This window comes from Cyprinodon variegatus, unplaced genomic scaffold, assembly GCF_000732505.1.
Source record: "Cyprinodon variegatus isolate N-32 unplaced genomic scaffold, C_variegatus-1.0 Scaffold1085, whole genome shotgun sequence".
Taxonomy (NCBI): domain Eukaryota; kingdom Metazoa; phylum Chordata; class Actinopteri; order Cyprinodontiformes; family Cyprinodontidae; genus Cyprinodon; species Cyprinodon variegatus.
In genome coordinates, this window is record NW_015151538.1 from 161,726 (window position 1) to 183,753 (window position 22,028).

The following is a 22,028-nucleotide window of genomic DNA, read 5'->3' on the forward strand; positions in this document are numbered from 1 at the left end:
AGGGGGGCAGAGGAAGGAGGGGCAGGTATCTCTCTCTTAGTCACGGAGGTTGGGATTGGTTGGGGCAGTCCTTGGTGGGTAACATTGTTGGGGTTTTGTCGAAGAAGGTACTGAGGTACCCCTTTCTCTAGGGTGGGGGGGTTTGGCAGGGGCAGGTGATGCGCACTAGGGAGCACGATGGCTTGTCAGGAATGGCATGTGTGCATGGAAGTCCGGGGGTTCAAGGCAACTTGGCTGTAACCCTAAACTAGAATAGACGTTTACCCTTTGAGTGCCTGGAGGGGAGTATGAGAGGTGAACGAATAAACACCAAGGTGGCCAATGATGTTTTGCTGCGCCTTGGGGCACAACAAATATCTCTCAGCTGTTCCCATGTTGGAGAGAGAGAGAAGGAGAAGTTTGTGTTTCCTTTAATTTCTTTAGTTCAGGTTGTCCCTGTTTAGTTTCTTTGTCTCAGGCAGTTCTCTTTGTTGTTAATGGGAATTTTCTTCTGTCTATCTGCGTGTCTATTTGTTCGTCTTCCTCTCAGTTTGCCTCCAGCTGCTCCCTAAGTTCAACCTGACAGCCTTGTGACAAATCCAGATTTATGACTTGAGAAAAAGACAAGACCGAAGCTGTGCTTGGCCTGCTTTACCCCCACTGCCCTCAAACAGCCGTGCCGGGCCTTCCTTTACAGTCAGCGTAGCCCCTGGAGCTCTTGCTCTTATCGCCATCCCATCCCTGCGATCACTTTTGGTCAACAGCTCAAGTCATTCAGGCAACCACAATCGATGCAAAGCCTCTTTGGAGGTCTTTATTGTTGTTAATGCTGTTAAAGTGCTGATGGGTGTTATTAAATCAGGTGGCCAAATCAAATATCTGCTAAGAATATCTTGAAAGGCATACATGCAATTGCTAAGAGATGACTTGGTGGTTTTAAAAATGTCATTGAGTCTTGTTGTGCAGCCTAAATATGGATTCATAGACAAAACAAGCAAAATTAGACGTCTGTCTGCTGAGAGTGAAATACTTTGAATTTAAGGCTGAATTCCTGCATGACGTGTAAATGCCATTCCTTACTAAACAATCAAATGCTATATCTCAAAACATCTAAAAAACAAGGAATGTGTTTCACTTGTTATGGGTTGGAAAATTTCAACTGAATTGAAAGCCTTAGCTCACAGTCTGCTCCACATTTTTCCTTAAAATGTTCTGTGTTTTGCTCAACCAAACAACCATTACTCAACAGACCTTTTAGCTCGCTTATTAGGGAGGGTGTCAGGGATATTGCAGTGCTTATGTGGACTAGTAGTAATTTGTGTGCATCGGCCAAGAAAAACATTTCCTGCCTTGTGTGGCTCCCAGCTACAGAGATGTGCTGTAGTGAAAGGGCTTCATGCTGCAATGGGGAAGGAAAAAGTCCCAAACTTGTACCCATGTGTTGACAGCTCCCTGCAGAAGAATGCGGCCTTGGAAATATGATTATCTTCTCTGTTTATTTGCTATCATATATCTGCCAGTTTGATTTGTGAGTCACTTTTGCAATTGTAATTGTTCTTTATGTCTATTTAATTAGTTTTTTTTGATCCAGCTGTATTTACTCTTGCCTCACTGCTTTTTTTCTTTTTTTTTTGGCAGACCTTTGGTTTATGTCACTCTTTGTTTCCAAACATCTGTATGACAAATGCTTTTCACACATTTTAATGCATCTGCCTTCCTGGAGGTAGTAGAAACAACTGACAGGGCTAAAAGAGTAAATATTTGGTTTTATTTTATATATTGCCCACATAATGATTTATTCTCTAACTGGGATTTGGTTGGAAACAATTTCATCATGCTTACCAAATCTGGCTTAAAAAAGCATATGCCTTTGTATTAGCTAGCCATTTTAAGGATGCGATGAAAAGGCCAGCGGAAAGCAGCAATGAATCTTCACTCAGGTTCAAACTTTGGCAGTAAGTTGAGAGATTCATGTGTCCCTCTCACCAGCTGACCTATGAGCCTTTAGGGTTGCTTGGATGAAGAAGACATTGGAGTGAATAATCGCTGCTTTGTTAAAAATCTGTCAGTAAGATGCTGACTTGTAAATATGTTAGAATATATTGTAGGGCTGGAAATTAGTTGTTTGATGTTACCATTGGCTTCTTGGCTGCTAAATAAATACTGACTCTGACTCAGGTCAACAGGGCTAGCCCGTACACATTTGATAGGCAATTCCCCTGAGGAGCGGAAGAGCATATAGAAGGGTCTTGGCGTGCACAGTTAAGCTTTGTTTATGCTTCACGCGCCCTGAGGTCTGTGTGCCCACATTACAACATTTTAGCTTTCCGTAATCCGCACCTAGGAAAATTTTGAACCATGCAAAAAGGTCTGCATGGAACAGCTACCATTTGGGATTCCTAAACATAAACCTCTAGAGACATTTTGTGATGAAGCCCATAAATATCACTGCAGATTGAGAACATTTCTTGAAAATAAATTAGTCCCTGTTGGATGAGAGGCTTTAATAAAAGTGGAAAGGGTATTTTTTTTTACCTCCTCATGTAGTGTGGTGTTGGAAACTTGTGGTTTCTGCAGTACTTTTCCCCTTGGAAAAATATTAGGCTGAAGTGGAAATGCCGAATTGAGTGTAAAAGCTGCACACATTGTGTTGGTGCATCTTCTTTTCTGAGCATAAATCAAATTTTATTCATATTTCCTAACCTGTTTCTTTTTTTCTTTTTCTTTTTTTTTTTTAGAAAAATCACCATCTACACCTTTAAGTTACAGAATAGAAATAAAAATGGATGTTTTGCTGTGCACAGGATATTGACCAGTGCATTCTGTAACTTAACATGCCTGTGTAAATTCTCAGTCATTCAGGTCACGGCAGGCACTAAAAATGCGGATCGGATGTTGCCTCCAACATAAGCCTGATTTATGTTAGCTAAGTTGATCCATTTACTTTAGGCATACAAAATTATGAGCCAATACTTATATTTATAACCATTATGGTTGACAACTGATATTTACCAGAATTGTTTCCACTTAAAAAAACAGCCACATTGCATCTTATCTTGAGTTTACTGAGAATCTCCAAGTATTCTTAATTTTTACATCACACAATAAGAGCAGAAATCCATCTGAAAAAGATTATGAATCTTTCTACTACCACTTAATAATAATTTAACTTTATTGATATCACATTGGAGAAATTTAGCTCTGTGTTTATCCCATCCCTTTGGGTACCAGTGGGGCGTCCAGGGATATATCAGGGGTTAAGGGTCTTGCTCAGAGTGCCAGGGTGGCAGTCTGTGGGAGTGGGTTTCTAACTCACAACCTCAGGATTCCAAGCTCTATGCCCGAACCACTTAATTGAATAGTTTACAGACTTCTGGACCCTGGAACTGATATGGCTGCATTACAGGAAAGCATACAAACTACAGAAGTTTGGTCAAGTTTCTGATTGGGGTCTTAGCTACTGGCCACCATAAACTTGCATCAACATTTCATTTGTCATAAAATGATTTGATGATTTTATGATTTTTTTCAATAACATAAAAACTTGAATAAAATTCCTGCATTGTACTTAGATAATGAGAATGATGAGTTTTTTCCCCTTAAATTGTAACCAGTCATATCTTCAGTGCTAATTTACACCCGTGGTACCTGGATCAGCTGATGTTAGAAATATGTTTATGTAATATCCTGACCAAATTAGAGTTGGGAAGGAAATTTCTTTGATTGACTTTTGTAAATATTTGGATTTTGCTAGGTATAGAATATGAATCCCTTCAGGTTAGGCTGGGCTAATATACAATTTTGTATGTTGTTGGTATCATACAGTAGCTCCTAATAGCTGATTGACTCCCCTAAGGAACAAATAACACCCGCTCTAGAGATTCCTCATGGCTGCGTTTGACCTCTGTTCTCTTTACATGAAACAGTGGAACATAAAATCTGTGTACAGAAAACATATTCATGAAAAAATATTAGTGTCTATTCAGCTAAATTGAAATAGTAATGTTTTTTTTTTTTTTACATATTGTAGATTGCTTTTTGTTGCGCAGACATGTACTCACACATAAAAGACACTTGACTGTGTCATAGCAGCAGATGTAGGAGCCAAGGTGAACCGGTCACTAAACTGGAATGTCAGGAATGCATTGAACCGAGGCGGAAACTCAGAGAGAGAGAGAGAAATCAGACCAGGTCAGCAATGGCTGTTTCCTGACTGAGGAGAGGCAGATTTATGAGCAGCAGTGCCCAGAGGCAGACTCTAGAGGAGACTCTGTGGGCCTCCTTCATTCACCCTGAACACCTCTGCCTGACCTCTGCCAACAAGGTTGTGGAGAGACATCTAAGAACCTGCCTAACAGTTCTTCTAATGCTTCATTGGTTCACTTCTTCTTCTAGACAAACTACGTTCTGCAAATATTTAATAATACTTCCCAGGTTTGGATATTAGGTCATGTTGTCTACTATTAGGAATGTCAAGACCACTATCAAACATACAGCTGGATAAACCATGAGGCCAGTGCTTGATCAGTATTGAGCATTAGCATTTTGCTTTATTATCTGAAAAATAGATTGTTTTGTGAAATTCTACATTTTACTTTTTTTTGTGCGATTTTTTGTGAAAAAATGCATCAAAATAGAGCATAAATGTAAAGAGGATGGGAAATTTTACATTTTAAGGTATTTTATTCAAAAACAAAACAAAACTTATGAGTGAGGCACACATGCAGACCCCAGAATCAACAGTTTAATGAACCAGCCCCTTTCTGGAGTATTTGTTTTTAACTCCCTGCTTTGGGCATCTAGAGACATTAGTAATAACCGTTTTAATGGCATTTCATTCCTATGCTTTAGTAAGACAGTGGTTTTACACATGATCTGTTTTATCACATCTTGGTGAAATTACTAGAATTGTCTCAGTTATTTACTGAGGCATTAAGAGAACTTTGGACTCCTGAAAAAAAATGGACTTGTCATGCCCCCAAGGAATGTTTCCAGAATCAAATTCCCCTCCAGGAATTTCCGTGACTGTGGGCGGCGCAATAAACATCAAGATGTGGAGCAATTTGTAAGGGTATAATGTATAACTTTCCTACAGCTTTGGCTGGAGCAACTTCTGTATCTGGGCTACTGGATTTGGATATCATGATCTCATCGTTGTGTGACTGAGTCGCCTCTCTGATCTCATGGGTGCATTGGAGGGTATTTTTGACGAGTCTAGCACTCACACTAGGAGTGGTAAGGCATCTGATACTAGTGCATCAGGGAAAGCGTCTTTGACTCCCCAAGTTGTTTAATGCTTGAAATGTGAACCTGACCACTTTGGAAAGCCACACTATCACTCTGATGAAAACAGTTTGTCCTTTACTGAGTTGGTGGTGAAATATCTTTTAAAATAATCCATAATTAGTTATTAGAAAAGAGTTCCAACTTTAGAGATGGATACACTTATGTTTGATATATTTTTGCAGGTTAATAACGTGCAACCGCATCTTGGCTTCAGGACATTTTTTTAATCCCCCAAACAAGTTTAGTGGTTTAAAAAAAAAGATTAGAGTTAGCATCTCCACTACTTAAAATATCCCTTGGATAGACATTGTGCGTTTTATTTGAAAAGTGAAGATATTTTCTAGAGAAGTGAAGGAAATCTTTTCTAAACATTAATTTCAGATCAAGTACTGCAAGCATTTTGACATCTTTTCAAGAGTTTGATTGCTAAGGAAATGTCAAACTTTCCTAATAACCAAGGAGATAAAAAAAAAAAAATCTGTATTAAGGGCTTCTAATAAACTGAATGGTTGAAGAGTTACATTTTCTCAACAAGAAAATAAGATTCAGAAAAAAAGAAATTAGCAACTTGGGCAGTCATGTGTGCTACCATGAGCATCAGCCTTTTATATTTGGTCTTGATTAGCTTTAAGATTAAAATACTTTTAAACCCAATAAATGTGGGGAAAACACAGTAAAATGATTCAACCAGCACCTTAAATTACACTTTTTTGCCAAGTTAAATATTATTGAACTGTTTTGCATGAATAAATTAGACAACATTTTTCAAACCTCTAAATATAATTCTCTATAAATGCACACATTTATACCATGTCTTAATAAAGATTTCTATTAGTTGGCACAAGGGGGCTTGAGATAAAAGAGATATATTTGGAGTGGGCATGTCAAAATAGTAGATACCCTGGTAAATTAGTCCAAAAGAATAATTGCTCATAGGTACTCATTTACACCAATATTAATATAAAGTGACATTTGCTCACATGCTGGATTTTTTCTTTTTGCTGCAGTGCTGCAATAGCAGAGACTCAGCACCTCAGCATGGCAGTGGCTTAGTAATGGGATGGGCCTGTCCTTCTTGATTTGGCACTGGAGACTTGCAACATAAAACAAAATAATAAATTGAAGTTCATTGTTCTCACAATGGAGAAATTAACTCTCTGCATTTAACCCGTCCAGTTTGGGGAGCAGTGGGCTGCCACTTTGCAGTGCCCAGGGAGCAATCCAAGGGTCTTGCTCAGGGAGCCAGAGGGATGTGGCAGGGAACTAGCATTCGATCTTGCAAATATAATGACATCTTGGCAAAAAGTATCATGTTTGCCATTGAGGAAAGTGAAGCTTGGGCTTCATCGGAACTTTAAATAAGACGAAAATCCCAAGGATACCTAAAAGTCCTTCAGAGCTTGGATTCTTTTGCTGTCTTTCTGGAAGTTTTAGAGTGCTGAACTCATTAGTTGTTAAGATCCTTGTTTTTAGGAGGTTGAATAAATTTGAGGCTGCAGGGATTTTAAAACTTAAAATGTGGAGCTTAAATTGAGAAACCATTTGTTTGATCACTGCTGTTGAGGTATTTAAGTTGGTATTGCCAGCTGGTGGTTTATTTATTTTCTAAGAAAAAAAAAAACAATAATTTTCGGGTAGCTCTGGCAAATTTCTGGTGCAATTGTAGTTCAGAAAGGCTATAAAAATTATGGGAGCCAATCAGACAAAAATAAAAAAATAAATCACACAAAATTAGCATCTATTGTTTAGTTTATTAAATGTTTATGTAAAAATAAACACCTGAAATAAACAGTCAGATAAATGACCAAAATTGGACAATAGTTCTTCAGATATTATGAAACCAAGTTTGTTTGGCAAGCAGTCCCTTTAAGTAGATTTTGTCACATAACAGAACAACACAACAGGAACGACTTATTTTTTAATTAAATATGAGTCTCAAAAATAGATCTGTAATAAGCTTAAAGCCCTGAACTACAGATCTGAGTCTTATCATAACAACACCGCCAGATGCAATGACTTAATGGTGCTTTCGGAGGCAGACCTGACTTTGACAAGAAATATTGTGGCATTTTAATATCACAAGATCTTATGCCAGGTTACACTAAGACCGCTGTTTATCATTATTCCAATAGACACCGCTTTACCAGCTGTGGTTAATAAACATCACTAACTCTAAATACCAATTTCCTCTTGGAGCAAATATATTTAAGTGTTCTTCCAGCTTTTAATTGATCCCTAGAAGAACATCATTACTCTTTGCTCTCTATCAAAAAGAGGCATAATTGCTGACTTCTAAGCTTGATGGGTATGTTTTGGCTTAGTGGCGTCTGCTTTGTGAACGCGGGGCTGAGATAACATTCTTGTTGACTGTGTGAATTTTTCAGTGTAATGGAGTCTAATGTTGTCTTTTTAGTTCAGAGCACAAAATACTTTAATGACCTGTCGCCAAATAACTGCTTTCTGTGTTGATTTGTTCATGAATGAACTGTGAGTAGCTTGAATTCACATTATCGGCAGACAGAAACGTCACTTTGAATTCCGCCCAAAATCTGATCACTTTTATTAGTTGACAAAATACCCGACGGGATCGGCGTTCGGGGTCTGGTTTCCTCTTCTTAGGGTGGCGGAGTGTTGAAACGTCCGACCAAAGAGACAGTATGTCACAAAAAGATGTGGTAGGTTTTTACCACTGTGTGGAGCATGACTATCTCGTGTGTAAACTCGCATTGTGGTGTGGTGCCCAGGGAAAAATGAACGTGTTTAGGAGGTGATGCAAATTTTTGCCTGATTTTATACTTAAGTTTTTCTTTTTTGTATCTGACTGAAGATTCACCCAATCAAGTGTGTGTTAATCATAAAATTATATCTATTAGGATTTAATATCTGTATTATGTGTAAAGCAGGTGTGTGATTTAGTCAGGGAAAAAGGGTTTATTCTATAAACAAATAAATACAAACCAGTGGTCTCACCGGACCGGCCTGGCGTGTGTCCTGTCTATCCTGACTCCTGTCTGAGGATCTCATGGCTTCAGCCTCCACCTGCTTTGCCAGCGTGACCTGTCTGTCAGCAGCACACAGGAACACACGCTGACTGCAGAGACATGAGCTGAGCGAAGGCTCCAGGGGCCATTTTGAGACTGATTCAAGCCCTCACACAGACAGGACTGTATACTTAGTGATAAACTAACATGATACACTTAAAGCCTTCGGTGCTGACACACTTGACAACCGTGACACTTTTTTTCTGCATGTGTTTGTGCACTGATTTATACATAGAATATATTTTACAAAAAACATTCATACTCCTTGATGTTTTTTTTGTTGTTGTTGTTTTTTTTTTACTTCTTGTGTCAACCAAAAATGTAAATGTGTTTTACTGAGATTTTGTGTCACAAACCAAAGCGAAGTAGCGCACAAATATAAAGAGGAAGTAAAATGATAAGATGTTTTTATATATATACATTTGTATTTAAAATGTATATTTAGAAACCAACACAAGTAAAGGTCATTGTTAGTCATTTTTTTAAAAATATCTAATTTGTCTGATTAGTAGTAGTTATTCAATGTTTAAAAAACCCTTGATCATGTGTTTTGGGTGGGAAGGGAGTTGCCTATGCAGTACTTGTTTGTGCATGTGGCAATAATAGTGATGCAATGCAGAATTGGGGGTGTTTAACTAAATCATAAAAATAATATTAGGTGCATGGTTGTTTTTCATTGTTAGAATTGTGGGGATATAGAGAATATATTTTCAACAATATTAACTACAGATTATTGGCTATAATAACAATATTCATATCAGATATCGACATAGATCTTGATATCGTTGCATCAGTAATTAGCAGTGGTGGACAAAGTACTTGGCAGTAATACTTGGGTAAAAGTATTGATACTCATAGTCAAATCTTACTCAACTACAAGTAAAAGTTACTTGGTCAAACATCTAGTCGTTAAACTATTGAAGTACTCACTTTAAAAAAAAAACTAAAGTATTCAAAAGTACATGCATTTAAAACCACTCTGCTACAGATTCTAGACCTGGAAAGAACCTCAGCATAAAAATGCCACAAAAAATAATGTTATATTTAGATTATTTCTTATTTAAAATCAAACCAAAAAGAAAACAGAAGAGTCTCGGTTCTTATCACACTTTCATTAGAGAATAGATGTTTAAGGCTGAATCTATTACCACAAAGAAACAACAACTCTGCTTTGGTAACTCATCCTACTGAACAACTTGGCCACATGGCAACAACTAACGTCTTAATAAACTACTAATAATATCTGCTCTAAATTTCTCAAATCTGGCTTCCTGTTTCTGCAAGAATTGAATACAAGGTCTCAAAAGGTTTTACATTTTGATTTTACCCTTCTATGAGAATTTTACCTGTAGCACTTTGAGATTTTTTCTTAAATGCAAAGTGCATTACAGTGCAAATAAGATTTATTATTATTATTATTATTATTATTATTATTATTATTATTATTATTATTATTATTATTATTATTATTATTATTATTATCTGTGGAACGTCATTAAATCTAAAAGGCTGATCAAATGGAACAAATAACTAGCAGCTTCCTTGAAGTGTAGGGAAGTAGAAATCACTCCCCCTAAAAATTACTCAAGTAAATTTAAGACAGACATGTTCACAAGTCATTTTTTGCAAGTCCAAGTCAAGTCTCAAGTCTTGAGAGCTCAAGTCCAAGTCAAGTCTCAAGTCTTGAGAGCTCAAGTCCAAGTCAAGTCTCAAGTCTTGAGAGCTCAAGTCCAAGTCAAGTCTCAAGTCTTGAGAAGGCCTGTCGCAATAATCAATTAATCGCACAAAAAATTCTAATCACTTGATTAATTTAAAAAAGTGCAATAATTTTTGTGCTTGCTTGTTTCTCCTTGTGTTTTCATCTCCGTCACTGAGACGGTATAGCTTAAAGGTCGCTATTATATCTATGGAATTATCATTATCTTGAACTGCTAAATTAAAAATACAATTAAAAAAAGCACACGCAAAATTTTTTTCCAGATAAGTTTTGCATTTTCTTACAGTATTTCCTGACATTTGTGGTTACAACTTTTTTCTAGTTTTAGCAGTAAATGTCTGCTCTTTTATTGAAAATGAGGACTGTGGAAAAAAAAAAAACAATCACAATCCTGCCGTCCACGTAATGTTGCGTCAGTGACGTCAGTGTGTTGCACAGGGAAAAATATGATTTATGGTTTTCTTTCATTTTAATGTTAGTTTTATGCTTTGCATGTTTGGAGAGGAAGATATGATTTGTTTTTCTTTGTATTTTCTTCTTGAGCTTTGCATGTTTTGATGTTTCTTTTTTATATGATTGTTTTCCTTTATTTTAGACTTTTGAATTTTTCATGCATGTTGGGTTGTTTTGGTTTGTTTTTCCCTTGTGACAATCCATGCGCACTGGACTGAAGTAGTTGTCTGAGGAGGCGGAGTGCATTAATTGCGCTGCGTAATTGCTGCGCTCAGGTGTGAGCAAGGGCTGATTAAAGCCGACATAAAAGGAGTCTGAAGGAAAGGAGAAGGAGAACGGAATCTGCAGGTGACAGAGACGGACGCGCTGCTGGGGGAGATGCAGGCGGGATCCGTGCGCACTGATGGACCAGTAAGAAGTATTAGGGCAGAGGAGGAACCTCGCCTGTAAGTAGCGCTCCCCCTCGCTTAAAGCATAAACAGGAATATATCTTCCGACGGGGTTTTGGCGCGTGGATGCTGGCGTTCTCCTTGCTTCTCTTTTTAGCTGGATCGGTCTGTAAAGGGGTGTGGCACGCCAGGGAGTGGAACAGTGCTGGAGCGCCGCAGAGTCTGTGGATCAGCCAGTGGGTGCTCCTGGCCGATCACTCTCACCAGAAGCAGCATTACAAGCGGAGCCCAACTTCCAGCCTCTGATTTTTAAGGAAAACCCTTGAATTTTAGGTTTTATCAGGAGAAGAAAAGGACTGTTTTATTATGCCACTTTTGCTGTGGCTTTTTGTATAAATAAAACACTTGAACTTGAGCGCTTCACGGTTTGGGTCTTTGAGTTTTCTTCTGTGTGCGGGTAAGGCGAGCGGCGATCAGTCAAGTTAGTAAAACAAAAAAAACTTGAATAAGTGTTTTTACACTGGAATAAAATATTGTTCACAAGTCGGAAATCACGAGTCTCAGTCGAGTCTGAAGTCCTTTAAATGCAAGTCTAAGTCGAGTCTGAAGTCATTAAATATGCGACTTAAGTGCGACTCGAGTACGAGTCACAAACTCGAGTCCCCATCTCTGATTTAAGATACTAAAAAAAAAAGTACTTAAGTAGAGTAATCAAGTAAGTCTACTTTGTTACTTTCCACCACTGGTAATTTGCATAGATTTAAAATATTAATATTTTCCTTTTTGGGGGGGTTTAAAGCATTTGAATAGAACTTGTTGCGATTTTATGCGATAGGCTACACCACTATAAAAAAAAAAAAAAAAACTTGTGTGAGATAATGGTACAGGGCTTTTTAAAAACATTTACGAAATAAATAAATTTAAAAAGTAAGATGTGTATTTACAATGCAAGAAAATGTTATTGTACATTCTATGTGTCAAACTCATGGCCCATGGGTAAGATCTAAGACATAGTATTGTAAATTAATTTTTCTATTGTCATTATACTGTACAGACCAACAGAATTCACTTTCTGCATTCTACCGATCCACTTTGGGAACAGTGGGCCATTATGCAGTGCGGGGGTCAGGGGTCTTGCAGTCCATGGGACTGGGGCTTGAACTCAGAACCTCAGTATTTCAAGATATAGACCGCCACTCCTCAAAGCAGGTTTTCACAAGGACCCACACTGGCAGCTCATCCCCCCCTGGGATACGCACTCGGGATTCCTGTTTGCAGAACCGGTGACTTACCACCTGAGCTAGAAAGGCAGTGAGGCAGGGATGGCGAAGCTGTATTGAGTGGATGGGGATCATTACAGGACACATTTGGGAGAAAACCTTAACCCTGAACTTAGTAATGACATAAAGTTTCAGCTTCCGGAAGAACAACAACACTTCACATACAGCTAGAGTTCAACCAGAATAGTTTAGACCAGGGGTCACCAACCTTTTTATGGCTGAGGGCTACTTCATGGCTACCGAGTCATAGGAAGGGCTACCAATACTGACCTATGAACTGGAGGGATCAGTGTTCACCTACAGTAAGGCCCCGTCCACACGAAGCCAAACTCTGGCCTAAACGCACAAATTTTTCACCAAACCAGCCTCTCATCCATACGAAGCCGGCGTTTTTCGGGGCCGGAAAACAACCTTTTTTTTATTCAGCCTTCAGAGTGGGAAGATTTTGAAACGCCGTTTTCGCGTTTCCTTCTTTAAGCTCTAACCGCATTTTTTTTTTTTTACACGCATGTGTCATAGCGTCGCCTCTAAACACGCATGCGCGACACAGTATCACAATAACAATGGCGCCGTATTGTGTTGAATGGTTGCTGCTCATGCTACTCACCCTGCTGTCGGGCTTACAACAGAATCTTCTTCTTCTGGAATATCTCCAGGAAGAACAGAGCAATATCGACGACATAGTTCAGCACCTGAATTTGACTGAACCACGAAAATGGACCCGCAGGCCAACCATGTATAAATATTAGTGCGCATGCCCAACATTTCGTCGCCTATTTTTGCTTTGGCACGACAGCGCCACTTACAGGCCTGGCATACATTTTGCAGCGTTTTCATGCATTCGTGTGGACGATCACATTTATTTTACGTCTCCGTCTTTACGACAAACGTTCTGGAAAATATTAGCGTTTCGTGTTCGTTTTGACTTCGTGTGGACTGGGCCTGAATCTCATCCATAAAAACTCATTTTTATTCTTATTGTATTCTTTTATTCATTTCTAATTTTCTTTTTAATGTCATTTTGAAACCACTGAAACATGATGAAATAATACATAAATGATTAAAAAGAAGAGCAACAGAATAAAAAAAATATTAAACTTAACCCACTGAATGAGTTCTTCTGTTTTCAGAAGACGAAGAGGGCACCCCATGTGGTCCTTGAGGGCCCCTTGGTGCCCGCGGGCACCGCGTTGGTGACCCCTGGTTTAGACCCTAACAAAGGTTGTTTCAGTCCAAGTGGTAATCTGAGACAAGACTGAACAAAATGTCAGTGTCAGTGCAGCAAGATTGTAGAAAAGAGACATAAGACCGTTAGCTTCAATTGTAGCGTTGCCGTCTTTCATAAAATAATGACCAAGATTATGATTTCAGTTATTTCTACCAAAACAAAAAATGAAAGTCATGTATAATGTACAGTTTTGTGCCATTATGTGTTGGTCTATGACTTTAAACCCAATTAAAATAGCCAGACATTTGTGTTTGAGATGTGACAGCTTGGAAAGGAATGTAAATGCATTTGAAAGGCCCTGTATAAACCCTGTATTTGCATGGGGAAACACTGTTTCAATTATAGAAACGCAGAAATGTTCCAGCTTATATCTAGCTTATTCTATTATGTGTTTTCTATTAATAAACCTTATATGCTGTATGCTTCTTCATTTGGTCTGCTCAGATGGGATGCTTATCACTTATTTAGAGAGAGCCTTGCATCACTTTATTTATTCAGTATTTTTTGTTTAATTATCACAGTTTTGAAAATAGTAATAATTTTCTATAGGTAAGCAGAAAAATGTTGACTTTTTCAATATTTTTTTTTTTTTCCCTTGGCAGGACGAAATGAGTTGATAGCAAGGTATATCAAACTTCGCACAGGGAAGACACGGACCAGGAAGCAGGTGAGTTCTGTCCGCATGCCATTTGCAGCAGCCTGCTATTTTTGAACCACCGGAGAAAATCCTGTTGAGTGATGCGCCGGCGCCCCGTGGAACCCCCTCCAGCTTGGCAAGGCAGAGATGATGATTGATTTAGGGCTGGGGCCCAATGCACAGATGCTATAGGATCGTATGTCGGTGTTGTTTCTTCAGCACCTCGTGGATCTGGTGCTTGTTAGAGGGGAAAAGACGCTGGGGAATACTGTGATTTAGATGGGGCAGTGAAGCAGGATGGCAAAGAATTTGGAAATTTATCCTTACTATATAAATGATATGAATAAACTGATATATGTGACAGTGACTGATGCAAGAAAGCTTCACTTCTGAGTTATTTTGTTCAATTAGACTAGAATTTGAAAAGAAGAGAGAAAAGGATGAAAAAGGTATGAAGAGAAACCCACTGGTTTTTATTCAGATGTCTCACTATGCTGACAATTATACAATTTTTCTGGAACAAACTGTTTCTCCCTAATAGATATTAATCCACCGTATTTTAAGAACAATCTTTTTTTTCTCAGTTTGAGAATCCTCTTTTTGTTTTCTGTCTAAGTGAATTAGCTTTAATCTCAAAATTTTGTTTAAAGGAATAGCAATTCTGAAACTGTTCTCTAATATTCTCATATATTATAAACAAAGTCAGTGGATAAAGTAGTGTTATGTTCGTCATTTTGTGACATGTTTCTGATAGGTAGAAGTGTAATGTTTTTAGTCTCTCTGACCTGTTGTATCTTTTGTATATATCTATAATAGCAGAGATGGTATCACATTTTTTCTCTTTATGAGGAAATTCTATATAAAAGTGTTGATATTTTTTAATAGAGACAAAAACCTGCAGAGTTTAGCCTGTAAAGGTGACCTTTTCAACTGAATTGCTGAAATATATGAAATTGTGTATCACTGTGGTGGATTAGTCAGGAAAGTTCCTTATCTAAGCTGTGCAAAAAAATCTATTTATAAAGATGAAAAACATCAGATTCAACAATGCAGATGAGTTAAAAGATGAAGTAAGCCAACGTTGACTTCCTTATTACTAAGTCAGCAAAGCCACAGGCGCATCACTACCATGAGGAGTTAAAAACCCCAAAGGATCAAACCAAGACTTGACAATATGTTCCATGTTTGCTTCGATGTCTATTGTAAAATGTGCCATGCGACATTTCACACAAAATGTGAGCAGGGTCCGTTCAGGCGTCCAATCAATCCCTCTTATTTTGAAATTGACCAGATTAGCCGTTGGGAATAACCGCATTGACTAAAGGGGTTTTTATTTGTGTCTGAAGGAAGGATGTGCAGATGGTGGAGTCTGTAAAAAGTAGGAGTTAGGCTTTTTTTTAAAACTCTGCTCAGCCTTCCTGTTATCTGCTGAAGTCCTCGCTGTCTCGCAGCCAGAATTATGTGAAATGTGTTGACATGTTGCAGACAAAAGCAGTTTCCTTTCATATAAATTCTATCCTCCCCGTTCTTTCTGTGGTTTGGTTTCAAAACATCTTGCTTTTGTTGAAAAAACAGTAGCTGATTTTGGTTAGAATTCAGTCAGGAAGAAGTTTCACAATAAATGTTGTTAGCTCCATCTATGGCGCATTCAACGATCAAACAGTTATTGGATTTTGGCTTTTCTAACTTCCAAAATTTGTAAACCCATCATGTTTCATAACAGGCAAAAACAGAAAACCCACAAATAAGACAGAGCAACTTTGATGTAATAGACTTAGCCTTCCTGTTATCTAACAGAAATCTCCGTCTGTGTCCAAACGTCTACCCTAATCACTATATTGGGGTCTATATAGTGGTTACTCCATTTCAGATAGGTGTCCAAACGTCTAGTGAATGAAAAAGTAGTTCCCACAATGCACCTTGAAAAGTAGTGTACATCCTTGGTCATTACACGAGTAGATATATCCCAGATTGCTTTGCAAGACCTCTCCTCACAAAGCATCATGGGATTTGTTGTGGCGGCAATAAATAACAGATATGGCGGAGGTACGGTGCGGGGAGGTGGAGTTACGTGACTGACAGGGAGTGAAAAGTAGTGATCATCTGTCAGTTAACTGATTTCACTATAAAGTCCACTATAGTCTCTGCTCTATAGAGTGATTGAGGGATTTAGAGGTAAGGGCGGACGTTTGGATACAGAGTCCCTCTTTCCCAACATGAACTGCATACATTTCTCAATGTCTTGTAGTAAGTATACAGGGAGGCTGTAGCAAACCCTAAATGAGAATGAGAAACATGAACTAAAGAAACAGGGAATAGGCATCTATATTACCTGCATGAGAGTACATTAGACAGTCTCTTTTATCTTTTGTTGTTTCTTTAACAAAACCATTTCGGTTGAAACCATTAGCAGAAAGCTAAGCTTAGATTCTCTGATATAACGTTGTCATTTCCAATACAGTCCTGATATTGCACCTCTGAGAAATGACTGATACCGATATTGACCTGATACAGTATGAATCCTACATTCTTTTAGTATTTATTTTGTGGTTTGAAATTTTATAAAAGGTTTTATCAAGTGCTGTTAATTAGAGAACAATATGCAACAACAATAGGTGTGAGAACATCTGACCCATTTCTTATTAACCAATGGGCTACATCAACCTTTGACAGAGGCTTTGTGTTATGATAATAAAAATATTTGAAATTTTAGTTGCAACATGATATTAATTTATTTGCCTGATATCAGACCAATATCTAATATTTGAATCAGTTTAGGACATCTTGAAACTTATATTCTGTAAACTTAAAAGTTTTGCCTTTTTTTTATTGTACACAGTACCTCTCCTTGGTTCTGACCCCTTCCATCACACCACATCTCTCTCTCTGTCTCTCACTTGAACTTAATGACCTGTAATTTTTTCTACCCATAGTTGCTTCATCTGTCTTGGCATTCTGTTCAGCTGTCACGCTGCTCTGGAGGCTGGCCTGCTGCTGCCTTCATGTTCCCTTCTATAGAAGAGACACTTAGTTCTGTCTTATGTTCCTGTCTTCCTCTGTCTTGAATCCTGAATCCTAGAGGAAGCCGGTTAAGGAGCTGCTACTACTACAGCTAACCTTTTAGAAGAAGTTAAACAGAAAAGTACTCCTGGCTTTGTGCTTCTGAGCTTTCAAATACAGCCGCGATAGAAGGCTGCTCACACCAAGTCTGGTTCTGTCGCAGGTTTCTTCCTGCTAAAGGGAGGTTTTCCTTTACGGTGTTTCCATATACATGCTCGATATGTGGGATTGCTGCAAAGCCAGTGACACAATATAAGCAACTGTCCACTGCTGCTATATTCTCATCCTAGTCAAGTGAATTCTACAAGTCAGTGACTTGAAGCAATCAGCTTAGTTTCCTTAGATGGGGACATTTTTAAGCAATCTTTGTATGATTTCACTGAAATAAGTGTTTAAAATGCCTTGGAATGACCTGAGCTGTGAACATGTGCTATTTAAATGAACTGATTTCAGATTATAACAAAAAATAGTGAGAAAGAGAGAGCAATATTTCTCCATGTGTGTTGAAAGTTGAGCTTTCTTGACTATTTTTTTATAATTTGATCATATTTGTGTAACTTCATCCTGCAGTATTAAAAGATATAGAATCAAAATTAACTTAGACTTACACAACTTTTATTGTCATTTTGTATACATAGCGTCTATGCAAAATGAAATTTCGTTTTCTACAGCTTTAATGACATTTTCATTCCTTAAGTGCAGCAGTGATCAAATGTAAACAGTATGGAAGACAAAAAAAAACATGGTGTAAAAAAAAAAGCATTGATATGCAAGTTTAGAGCATTAAATATATTTGGTGCAAATATGCAGTATTTTGGTTTGGTGTTATCAGTGTGATGCAGTGTGACATGATTTGCCAACAACAAAATTAAGCATAATTTGTTCGAACTCAGTTTCTTTTATCTCTGCAGTTTGTGATCAATGTGGTTGACAAAAGTTCTGTGTTTATTGTCAGTGTTAACATTTCATATTTGTATATATGTGTGTGGCACTTAACATTTTTACTTTACTATATCAGCTACATTACTTAAATATTAACAACTGGTTACCATTTTTAGTCTACCTTCAACCAATCAAATTATTTGCCATTTCTGATTTCTGCAGAGGATCTATAACAAAAAATATTTAAATATATTTATGTCAGTTTCTGTTTCCTACTTTAAAAAAAAAGCAATTAAATGCAGGTTAGACAGTCGTGTCGTGAAAACAGGACTTTACTAATATTTTAGAGAGAGACATTTGGGGTTATATTTCTGCATTTGTGTCTGAGGCTTTGTTTATACAGCAGGCTAATGTGACCCAAGTCGAGATATTTTAGTCCATATGTGACTCATATCAGACTTTTTAAAAGCTTTTTCAAAGCAGCCCAACTTTTAGTCTTTTCACTCCCTAAAAAATAACTTGAGCCACTTCCAAATGTGATATAAAATCTGATTCAGATTTCATAGTTTTCAAACTAGTATTAAAAGTATTTTCTCTGACTTTAACATAATTTTCAGGGTAACCGCTACAGATCAGCAGTCATTGATTGCTTTGCAAATGGAAATTGTTAATATTTATGCACAGTATTTTTCTTACCTTCCTTTTTTGATAAATGTGGGGCCAAGACACTGTCAGCTCCTTTCATTCACACTGCACTGCTGTGTGATGTCTACATTCTTCTTCTGCACTTAGCATTTAATTAGTAGAATAAAACACCAAGCCAAAAATATTGGATTTCAGAAATAAAGTATAAATATTGGAATTGCACATCAAGATCTGCTGTGTGAACCAAGCCTAAATGAGATGAGCCTGAGATATTTAGAAAAGCTGCCAGCATTTCTAAACTTTACAGGTTCCACAAGAAACACAAGTTGATAATACATTAGCTCAAGAGGATGAAACAAAGTGAATTTGCTTCAGAAAATGGAGATGGCCTGTTCTATGTGTTAACCAGCTGTGGGTCAAATTGTTCCTTTGGCAGTTCTTTGAAAGGAGGGTACGATACCAGAAAGGTCTTGCAACAAAGGAATGAACATGCAAATAACAAAAAGGCAAGGGAAGGAAATAACTGATCAAAGTCAAGCTCTTTGTTGTAGAATGCAGAATGATTAAAGGATGCGTTCAAAAAAGAAGCTAACCTCTCAGACCCTTGATTAAAACGCTGCACTTTTTATTGTTCTGTTCAGAGTGACAACTTCCACACCAAATCATTTTGTGGTTTTGTTTTGTGAAAGTCTGTTCACAGATTAGAAAATGACCAACTATGTGTGGGTCAAACTAAAAACCACCCCAGTTACCATCGTATTTCTCTATACATCTATTATATTGATTGATTAAAGTCATTACCCTTTTCCGTGTTTTAAATTGCATAGGTAAAAGTTGTCCTGTTGTTGTTTTCTCTGTCTTCCAGGTGTCTAGTCACATCCAAGTTCTGGCCCGACGGAAGGCCAGGGAGATCCAGGTGAAGCTCAAGGTACGCTACGTGAGTCAACTTCTACTTGTTTTTTATTTGTTTCTCTTCATTCATCTGGAGGATTGAGCCTAAAGTGAATAAAAAATGTAATACAAATCTGCCTTAGATGGATTCTGTGTCTATCAAATGCATAAGATTCATTTTTTTTGTTAAATGTAGTTAATTTGAGCACTAATGTCTTTGCCAGGTATTCATATCTATTTTAAAGTTCAGCTGTTTTAATTGAAAAGAGATTCCAAGACAGAGTGGAGGAAATGTCAGTATGGGTAAAAAGGTCAAGAGGTTTCTGATCATTATGGACCTTAAACAGTTTTCAGATCAGCTCTTTGCCTCCAGCTCTTTTTACTAGGTAATAAAAGTTTGCTGGGAGCTCACACATCCCTGTCTATTCAGTGCTTTCTCAGTTTGCATTACTCGTCCGCATTTGCTTACATGCTCTCAGTCACAGCAGCCAAAGCACCTCTCCTTCACCTTGGACAGCAGCCACCAGGGTTTAGCTGGCAGGGCTCTACACTGGTCACAGGGTTGGCCTCTGTGGCCGGCCTTTTTAAAAACGCCTTTAGTGTAACTGAGAACCCTGCCACATGTAACCCCCATATTTCAGCTATGCCCTTGTGTTCTCTAGTTCTGGGAAGAAGAATGCACTGTGTGGCCTTGCCCAGTTGGGTTGGGTGGCAAGTGTTGGTAGCTCTCTGTAGTTTGGAAATAGCTGAAGGAGGAGATTTTTAAAACAGGAACTATACCAATGGCAATTGTTCTCTAGTTGACCCATATTTTGCTTCTTTTTAAGGATATGTGTATGCTGTTAATGCCAATTTAAAAACTTTATCAATGTGCCATCCTGATCCTTTCCTTGACCTCTATTGTGACCTCTAACAGAAGCTAGTTGTCATCACTAGCTTGCCCCTGCCAAAGCAATAAACTTAACTCTTGACCTAAAGGTCCGTGATGGTAATATTACCTTCTCTCCAGCTCTTCGCCTGGCAGGGATTCACAGATGATGCAAGAGCCCTCAGCCTCTCATTTCCCCTTTTAGGGCTGTGATTATGTTAGATAAAAGAAGGGTGTTGTTTACTCAAACCAAAGCTAATACAGTAAGTGGTGTTATTTAGGCAGTTTATCTTACACTGCACTGTCTGTCCATCTGTCTAGGATCAGGCTGCCAAAGACAAGGCCCTTCAAAGTATGGCCACCATGTCCTCGGCTCAGATCATCTCACCCACAGCCTTCCAGAATAAGATGGCTCTTCAGGGTCTTACGAGACCAGCTTACCCCGCTGCTGGTGGAGTGAGTCATTTCAATTAATCACACAGGAATGTTTTGGCTTTTTATTAACAGGAAATGGAAAAAAAATTTCTTTAGGTTTGATCATAAATTAAAACATGGTTTTTTTTTGTTCTCAGATGATTATTAAATGAATTGTTTTGGTTTATTAAATTTGAAGTCAATTATCCTACATTTCAAGAAAACACAGATTCAACTACATCAGGGGTTTTCAAAGTGGGAGTCAGGCATACCAACGGAGGAGGGAGGATTTTTAGAATAATTATTATAAGATCCCTGAGCTAAACAAAATCATATATCAAATAAATAAGTATTTTTTTCAAACGAATAGAGAAATGTGTCTTTAAATTTCCTATTAAATACTTAGTTATGTACTATTTCTTTATAATTCATTACCTAATAATTAAAAATATAACATCATGTCCCGTTAATTAATGAAATACCTTATTTTGATCGTGAAATTGAATGTTTCAAATTTCAATATTTATAATATTTACAAATACGTATTGTTACCTCACATGATGCCTAAATGTAGAGTGAAATAAATATTTTAGGGGTTGCCAGGTTACCAACAAGGGGTCTATGGTGTTTCTATTTTGGGCTCGTCTCAAAACAACATTTTATGTCCTTTTGTGATAAATAAAGTATCTTTAACTAAATGAAAGTGAATCCTTCATACATTTTTTGTAATATTACAACTACAAACCACAGTTTATTTTATAGGGAATTATACATTTCAATGGAGAAATGCAAAGAAGCTTATAGACATGAAGTAGGAGTGCATGGCTCAAAATCCTAAGAAATACAAATAAAAAAAAAAGGACAGGTTTTTTTTTTTTATTTCCCCAATCAACACGCATTATTATTCTCTGTGTCATAATAAATGATCAAAAGTCATGATGTTTCTTTTGAAAATATATGAAGAAATAGGTAAATAGTGTCTTACTTATATAGACTTTAGACTACATTCAGTCATTCACTCATGGTAGCAAGCTACATTGTAGCCACCCTGGGGCTTACTGACATACTCCGGCACCATCAAGCCATCTGACTACCATCAGAAGGCAGTGCAGCTGAAGTGTCTTGCTCAAGGACACAAAGACAAAGAAAGCCAGAGCCAGGGCTTCAACCAAAAACCCTCTGGATGCATGGCAAACTCCTGCATCCAATACCACTGTACTTAAACTAAAAACCACCCCAGTTCCCAATTTTTATTAAA

At 37.7% G+C, this 22,028-nt stretch overlaps 1 protein-coding gene across 1 annotated transcript in view; it reads left to right on the forward strand.

Annotated features, from left to right (window-relative positions):
- Positions 1–22,028, forward strand: part of tead4 (TEA domain family member 4) — a 40,008-nt gene that overhangs the window by 4,173 nt on the left and 13,807 nt on the right. Inside the window, exons 2-4 of the mRNA XM_015400240.1 lie at positions 13,976–14,040; positions 19,463–19,534; positions 20,678–20,812. Coding sequence (XP_015255726.1) covers positions 20,711–20,812 — 102 coding nt within the window. The 5' untranslated portion in view covers positions 13,976–14,040; positions 19,463–19,534; positions 20,678–20,710. The remainder of the gene's footprint in view (positions 1–13,975; positions 14,041–19,462; positions 19,535–20,677; positions 20,813–22,028) is intronic.